We start from the raw sequence: 9,026 nt of genomic DNA on the forward strand, positions 1-9,026 counted from the left end.
AAAATACACTCATAAAAAGTACGTTGTTATTGATGATATTGTTGTTTTGGTTATCAAAAGTAACCAGATGAAATAGAAAATAGATGAAAATACATTTAAATGTAATGTATAATGCATGTATTAGGTACAACTTAACACACAGAGCAAAACAACAATTTTAACCGCAATTTTAGAATATCAATTGTGAATATGCTAAAAGAATACTACATACAGTAGTAAGTCCTTACTATGTAAGACATGACAAACATTAAGCGGCGAAAGTGACAGAGCCTCGTTCCCATGGCGCTGCTTAAAAATAAATACAGGTTCTCAATGTTTTCAAGGGATGACAGAGGGTGTATTAAGCATGACTAATGCCGTCCGGTAAAAATCACTCTACAACTCACACTAAATGTTAAAAAAGGAGAATCAAGTTGGAAGTGTTTGTTTCTGTGGCATGAAGTGATTTGTTAAGATTGAATCCAAACGCATGGTTTTTCAACACAGTTTCACCAAATGCAGATGCTGAACCAAATAAATGAAATAAAATGATTATTGTTATTATTATTATTCATAATAATAAATAATAATGATAACTTTTAACTGAAAATATTGGAATATTAATAAATATAGTGTTAAAATAAAATATTGTTTTATCTAAATATTTATTTAAAATATGATTTTACTGTGCTTTCCGAATTTTTTTTAACTTTTTATTTTTTAATATTTCCCTCAAAGTTATGTTCAAATATTTCCTGTTGGGACTTCCCATCATTGTATGATCGTCTTTTTCATTTTCATCTATCTATCTATCTATCTATCTATCTATCTATCTATCTATATATATATATTTATATATATATATATATATATATATATATATATATATATATATATATATATTGGGTCATAATAATTTAAATCAATATGTTATAGTTATTTTCCCCATGAAGAGTTTGCTGAACAATCATATCAAAAGTTTAGTTCACTGAACACTGTTTTACTGGAAGACTAGGATTTTTTTTTTCCTCTTCCTCATTTATTGACTATTGTCTCAACTGCACAGACAAGTCTCTAGTACACACGTGAAGTCTGATGTCTTTGAAAAATCGATCGACAGCCGTTAAAATATCATGATTACACACGTTTTGGAAACGAGGAGAGTTTTTATGTATATCTGCATACATATACGTATATATAACATATATATAAGACATACATATATACAGTAGACAGAAAGTGGTTGCCATGGTTACCGTGTGCTGCTCTTAAGCTTTAGCATTATGGTACATCTAATCTAACCAACTATAAAGGAAGGAATCTCTGTCTGTCCGTCTGTCCGTCTGTCCGTCTGTCTGTATCTATGTCCTGCAAGAGACATACATACAGTGCAATTTGGACACGCCACATGTGTAAAATCAATAAACTTAACAAAATTGAAACCCAGTCATTTGAATGGGGTGATGGGGGTTTTGACTTTAGAAGGGGGGGACATGGGGAAGGAGGGGTGCGCAGACACATTTCAATTTTGTTATGTGTAGCACAACAAAACAACAAACAACAAAAAGTCAGACAATGGTATGAACACAAACTCAATTCAATAAATTAATTTTTGTGACTATGAGCACAAAAAAGTGTGAGACCAGGTTGACAATTTCTTTGCAGCACTTCAATGCATAGAATTTAAATTCCCACATGGGCCTACAGCTAATCTTACTAATATAGATATAGATGTAATATTTATATTTGTTATAATATAGAGATTGAATTTGTTTTTATTTTGCATTAATTTTACTGCAGATTGCTCCACTGTACATTTGCTTGTAGCTCAAAACTATCACCTGTTCTATAAGTCTGAGTTAGTTGATTTCAAAGTTTCAGTACCAAAGATTGTATTAAACTAGTGCAGTGCCCGTTTAAAACAATGCACAACAAAGTCACGGTGAAAAGCACCAGAGGAATACATTCTTTCTCACGGGGAATGAACACACCCAAGTCGCACTTTTGGATAAACTCGATGTTCGCTTCTTGCATATCCGTTCCAAACAAGTTCTTTCAGTTCCAACATGCCTGCTTGGAACGGGCCAGTTGCCTTTACGAGAAGGCCCGCCCCCCGCTGGCTCGCTGTTCACTGTTCATTCAAAGTTCATGAATATGACACGTGCCCAAATTGCACTGTATGTATGTCTCTTGCAGGACATAAAACTTTGCGTGTGTACTAGAGACTGACAAATGAGGAAGAGGAAAAAAAAATCCTCGTCTTTCGTCTTGTTTTTAATTGAATACCCCATTCAGTAGAGAAAAAACGATACCAGTATCCTGCTTTTATTTTGTGCTTGTCGGAACGAAATTTAAACCCATGGGTTTTAAATTTCACCACCTCGCCGCAGTGGCGTACTTTGTCAGGTTACTTTCAGATTTTGTGTGCGTATCTGCGCCTCCCTCCTTCCTCATGACGCCCGCTTCTAAAGTCAAACTCAAATTTGGTCAGAAAGTATTAAGACCTTGATTATGCTTAATAGTGAAGCTTCTGAGTTTTAAAGCTGTTTTTGAGTTGCTAGGGATGCTTGAAAACTCACAAAACTTGGCACATATGTCAGAAGGGGTGTATTTTGTTGTCTGATATGGGTCTTAGGCTTAGGGCATGGCAAGGGGGTGCCCCCTAAAATTTTAAACGGTCGAGCCCTCCTGATACGTTTCACGTACATTTGGTTGGCAAATGTAACATTCCAAGACCTAAACTCAACAGGAAGTCAGCCATTTTGAATTTATTGTGAAATTTTAGTGTATTTTTGCCATTTACAGGGGTCGTACTTTAAAAAACTCGTCCTGGGCGGTTAATAATTATATAATTAATCAGATCCGCCTCTTACTTGGTCAGCATAAATAAAATTGATTAATAGTGAAAAGTTATTAAAAGCTTGAGTTTTCGTCGAAAGGCTTGGCGATGGCGAGGCGTCATTTTTCTATGTTTCGCATCAAAACGGTAGGGGCTAAGTTGTGTTGTGTTAGCTCAGGTAGGTAGCTCAGGAGGTAGTTGGTGGTCTAGTAATCTAAAGGTTGCTGGTTCGATCCCATGCTCCTCCTGCTAGCATGCTGTAGTGTCCTTGAGCAAGACACTTAACCCCTAATTGCTCCTGATGGCTGCGTCCGTCAGTGTTTGAATAATTGTAAGTCGCTTTGGATAAAAGCGTCTGCTAAATGTAATGTAATGTAACATCCCAAAACTAAAAAGAGTCTTGGTGCCACGACCTACTGGCAATATAAACTTACATGTTTTATACTTTGATGTACTCCTCCTAATAACCTCTTACTTGTTCGCACAGTGTCCACTGGTCACGAAAGTGCACAGCTGTCTCAGTCGGCCTCCTGCCAACACCCCCGACATGCAAAAAGGTGCGAGGGCCGATCATCGCTGCTCGCAACTTTAATTTTAATAATACCAAACAGATAAGATATGTGTACACAGACCATTTTATTAGCAAACAACGTGAGAAAAGAACTAGGATTCAGAGACGCTGGAAAAAATACTATCCAGATACAGTGAAAACTTTGCAAAAAAACACAAACTTTATCACTTTAAAAAACACCAGAGAGAATTGATAAATATTAACTGTAAACATATTCGTTTATTAGCTTGAATGAAATTGCTTTTTTTCACTCTTGATATCGGTGAGGGGGGTAGTTATGACAAATTTCTAATTAGTGCTTTTATATGCTTTTTGAATTTCTGAATAGGAAGTTATGTTTTACGTGTTGTGTGTTTACCCACGTGTCGTGTGAGGAACATTGGTCAGGGTATATTTTCCAGTGCAATCCATTGTAAACATTAAACTGAATAGTCAGAGAAACTTTTTTTGAATGCACGCAAAAATAAATGAACACACATTATCGTGTACAAAAGACAAAAAATTGTGATCCCTGCATCAAAGAGGATGTAGAATTAACACTTATTCTATTTCCGGTGAGAAAAAAAGGACCAGGAGGAGAAATCCTTAAGAGAGACCGTGCTAATCTGTAATGCGGCTTGGTCTCCGTCGACCCCTTCGCCCTCAGCGCAGGCCCTGGCCCACGATGCACAGGTCCAAGTGCGAGACGGAGCGCACCGTGGCCCTGAGCTCTGATTGGCTGCCCCACCGCACGCCATCTTCCACGATTGGTTCGTCTTCGAGCCTGTGGGAAACAAAAGCAAAGTAATGGGGTCATGCATGGATATTTTTCTAATTTCTAGGTCTTCTCTTGTAAGAAGGAGAAAACCTGGAGTGTAGTGGCTTCAAATGATCAAACGAGTTTAGGGTATTGACTAATTTAATACGGCCTCTGACAGCTCCAGATAGCAATGACCCTTTGTTTGTCTGTTCTCACTCCGTTTCCATGGAGATTGAATTATGTGACAACAAACCAGTCGCTGTAAAGCCAAGAAAATCACGGAAGTGGGTCAAAGCCTAAGTTATGGTAGATCTAGGAAGTGAGCCGGGGAAGCCCTAACAAAGTCAGCATTTAGCTAAAACAATAAAATGTCTCCTAATTGTTAACTAATCATAACATGCGCACAAAGCTTCAAATAATATACAAATAAAATCCACACAATAAAGTAACAGAGAGAACATTCATTTTTGCTTATTGTGCGACAACAAAGATGTTTGGAAGTCTTTTATGAAGATCAAGTTGTGGACAACTTTGTGGGATTAGGCCCAGGCTATTGGTTTCACTGTGACCTGAAATACAGTAAATCAAGCAGATAACTACAAGCAGGAAACCACAAATGATCAATGTAGAATTGATTCGCCATGATATATAAATATTATATATAAAATTATATTATATAAATTATATATTATATTGTAAAACAATACAGGAATAGTATAGGGTGTTAATTTGTGAAAATATCATGGCAAATTCTTGAGAAACTAAAACAACATTGAAGGCAGTTGTATGTTCAGCTGCGGTTGAAATGCCCATTTGTAGTTCATACCACCACACCACTGGAATGCTGTTCTACTTTTTGATTCACATCCACTTCCTCCATTTACTTCTGTCTTGATCTAATCATTCTTAACAAACAAAATGTTGAAATGTCATCGGTACCAACATCAGTGAGTCAAAGTTATTTGATGGCACTCTATGATATGATTAAATACCGTGGTAAAGTTTTGTAGCATGTAATATTTTTATGTCCAAGACTTCTTTTGCCTTATTTTCATTTAAACACATGCAGCTGAAGGCTGTTTCTTAATAGAAGTTATACAGTATGCCACATGGAAAAATAGATCTCACCCATGTGTATTTATTGATGGCTCACTTCCGCAAGTCTGCGCCACTGAGATGTGGCAAGGTGACCGTGGTGGTAAAGTCAGGCTCGGCCTTCGATCGGAATGGCTGCGTCGGATAAAAGGTCTGGGCCCTCGGACAGTTACGGGAAACCTTCCCCGGTTTCCCCATGGGCGTGGGAGAACAGAGACCACGGGAGACATCCACGCTTGAGGTGGACGAGGCACTGGACAAGGCTGGGCCTCAAAAAGAGATGGGGAGGCTGGGCAGAATACTGAGCGTGCATTATTGATCAGCCGGGAGGCAGACGAGTCATTGCTGCTGCTGCTGCTGCTGCTCGCTCTCGACCATCTTTGTATCTTGGGCGAGGCTGGTGGAGACGGTGCCTTGATGGGGTAAGAGGAGGCTGTATTTGAAATGTTCGGCCTCACGACCGGTGGGCTCGGAAGCCTCCTGTGAGCCGGTGGTGGAGTGGGAAGCTTTCGGATTGCCGGGGGGCTGGTGGAAGATGATGGGGTATTTTTCCTTCTTAAAGCCTGGGGATTAGTTATTCGTTGCTGGACAGTGCTTGGATTGGAAGGCGTGAATGGGAGCATACGTGCCTTAGATAATGACGGGCTGGCAGGTGGTTGATTGCTGCTGAAAGTTGGAGGTGCTGGCGCTGGAAGGCTTCCAGAATCTTGTTCCTCTACTGATGCTGCTTGTCCATTGTGCGACACGGTGGCATAACTTGTGGAAGATATCTCTGAAGTAGATGCAGTAGAACTCTGCAGGTGTATGATCTTTCTGGCTTGCTTGGAAAGACATGGGGATGTTGCTTTTCCTGACTCCATCTCTGGCTGGACATGTGTTTTGCAAGTCTTAGGAGGAACTGCGGAGCCAGCTTGATCACTTCTGGTTGCGAGGGTCACCCTAGAAGCTTGGGGTAGACTACCTTTGCATGGTAGTACTGTCACTGACTGAACCGAGGCTCTCAACCGTTGTGATACTGCAGCCCTCTTTACAGTAGGTGACTTAAATCCTTTTGAAGCTCCATCATCTATCAAACTTGCTGAAAGACTCTGAGCACCCTCAAATGAATTATCCATTAATACTTCCAGTGGGGGTGGTGGAAAACTTTCAAGATCAAGATCATAGTTTTTCTCAGGTGATGTAGGTTCATTCCTACAGCTGGTTACCCCAGTGCTGAGGACAGCCTCTACATTCCCTAAACCCGGCAAGACAGGAACACCACACTTCAGCACACCCTTGAGCGGTCCTAAAACTCTAGGTCCTTCAAGTTCATCTCTACCTTGACTGAAGGAATCAATTAGTTTTTTGACTGAATTCCTCCCTCTGTGAAACCCAGAAAAAGGCTGTGGCGATGACGGAGGGGTTGGGGTTGGGGTAGCTTTAATCGGACTGTTGGATGTGTCTGGCTTTTTTTCGGCTTCTGACACATTATTCTTTGCCTCTTGTTCTTTATTGGTGCGGCTTAGTCTCGGCCTTTCTTGGGATGGCTGAGCATTGTTGTTCTTCGCCAGTGAGGGATGCCTACGGTTTATTGCTGGAGACTGTGCTGGGGAGTTTCCTTGATTTTGTTTGAATAAAACTGTCCTGGTGTTTGATCCCGCCCTGCCTTTATTCATCCTCTCCAGTCTTTGATTGAGAACTCTCTGGGTTTTTTCTAGTTCAAGCAGAGTTGGATCTTCAGCTTTGCTTCTCAGAGACTCTGCTGACGAAGAGCGTTGTTCTCTGGCCACTTGAGTTTTTTTAACGGCTGCCATCCGGGTCGGTGCTGCTGTCAGAGGTCTCTTTTGGGAATGCTCCTCTTCCTCTGTCCACTGCCGTCTGCTGTTCTTTGGGCTTTGTGTTATTTTTGCTTTGGCGCTGGTGTGTTGAACAAATTGTATCCGTCCACTGATAGCATCTTTCATTTTTAATGTCATCTGTACATTTTGAGGGTTCTCTATTCGCTTTGGTGGAAGGCGACGGGGTGCTTGTGAATGGTCTACAGGTGATGAATTTGATCGCCTTCTACCAGATATGTCTCTGTCTCCGTCCATGGCATTTTCATCCTCTTCTCTATCATCCAATGAGGCGGATCCCAGCAGAGATTCTGTGTCATTTTGCTCGTTGGCCATAATTGTACATGTAGAATCTATTGAGGTGAGAGACCCAGTTGGACTTATTTTACAAGTAAGTTTTCGTCTTGAAGATCCTTGCCTAAAACTAGTGATGTTTCGTCCCATTGGACTGCTATTAGTGGTTCTAACGGTTCCAGTAGACTCGCAGCTTCTTCTTCGAAGGTGTCTCTCTGATCCAGCAAGCGATTCACTCTCAGCCCCAATACCACTGTCCTCACTAAAGAGAGCAGAATCCTCTGGCCCAGGCTTGTGCAGTGAGGCCGCCTCAATTCGTGTTAGCAGTTGCAATAGCCTAGCCTCTGTGGCATGCTTGACGTGCAGTTTTTCTTCCAAAAGCTCAGAGACTGAGGCAAAGTAGTCAATTGCCTCCTCCAAAGCAGAGTCCCCAATTCCCCCAACAGTATGGATGACATTCTGCATTCTCTGGGTGGTGTATTGAAGCAGCTGTTGCAACAAATCCGGTGGGGGCTCAATGTTGGCAACGCCAGATTTCACTGATGTGGAGGACGAGAGGTTTTTCATTTCACTCGGCCAGGCGAGATGTTCTCCACTCTCTTTCAGAAGCTTTTCTCCCTCGTCTGCCATTTCTTCCAGTGCCTGGTTGATTTCCTCATAGCGCAAAGCCATGAAAGCAACCATAGGCTGAACAGACACCTGAGTTTGGGTTGCCTGTTCCAAAAGCCCCAGGAGAACCTCATATTTACTTATGCTTGGGTTCAAAAAGCCATAAGTGGCTTGGTGAGCTTTTACCAATGGCTCTGGAAAGTCAACTTTCTGCTCTGAGAGAGGGATTTTTTTGTCCTTTTCTTTCTTTTTCACAGATTTTGTACCTCTGTTATTTTTCTTTGGTTTCTTGACAGCCTTTTTGTCTCTTGTATCTAGCTTCTCCACTGGTATCTCTTTGCCCTGCGGTCCTGCGCTCTTGTTGCCCTTTGCTTGGTTTGTGGAGGTATCCAAAACGACTGCTTCTGGAGACAGCTCAGACACAGAAGCTCTATGTTTTTGCTCCCTCTGTAATGAGTGGATCGGACCAGCGGCTGTCCTCTCCTTCGAATTTCTATCTGCTGATCCTGAGCAATCCCCACTCTCTCGGTTATGGCACTCTCCAGGACTTCCATCTTCCGGCCCAGGCAGCGGTAATCTACTCCTTTTGAAGGGTCCCTCAGTCCCAAAATTGTTACCTTTGGATGGAGAACAGCCCATTTCTCAAATACAAGATGATGATTCTCTGCCTTTAGTTTATCCTACCTCGTCGAGCAGCGTGTCTCAAAACAATACCAAGGTCCTTAGCCACCTGCTGCACCTGTCATTTTCAGATGGCTCCGGTCATCGAGTCATACAAGCCCCCTCTACATTAGCATTACCCAAAAGAAAATATTGATGAATCCATCTTGCGAGTCTCCGCTGCTTACCCTATATAGGAAAAATAAATCCACTCATTGGGCATTCTCATTATCTTTCTCCTATTTCCATGTAGCGAGGCCCATTCTTCTGTACCCGGCTGAGGACAAGCAGCTGAAAGGATTAGTGAGGCTTTGCGTGAACTCTTCGATGCACGCATATGTCACACTAAAGCATATAAAACTCACCTACTTGCAAGACCATAAGCCCATTTAGGTAATGAGGGCTGGCCTCCCTGTGGCTTTTTTT

The 9,026-nt window shown here is 41.5% G+C and overlaps 1 protein-coding gene across 1 annotated transcript; it reads right to left on the reverse strand.

Annotated features, from left to right (window-relative positions):
• Nucleotides 1–4,031: 4,031 nt before the first annotated feature.
• On the reverse strand, nt 4,032–8,579 carry pcare1 (photoreceptor cilium actin regulator 1; the record flags this gene model as incomplete). The annotated part of the gene is made up of 2 exons (XM_080012073.1): nt 4,032–4,152; nt 5,257–8,579. The coding sequence occupies 2 exons, from the start codon at nt 8,577–8,579 to the stop codon at nt 4,032–4,034; spliced, it is 3,444 nt and encodes a 1,147-aa protein (XP_079868199.1).
• Nucleotides 8,580–9,026: the final 447 nt, after the last annotated feature.

This window comes from Zeus faber, assembly GCF_960531495.2.
Source record: "Zeus faber genome assembly, chromosome: 13".
Taxonomy (NCBI): Eukaryota; Metazoa; Chordata; class Actinopteri; order Zeiformes; family Zeidae; genus Zeus; species Zeus faber.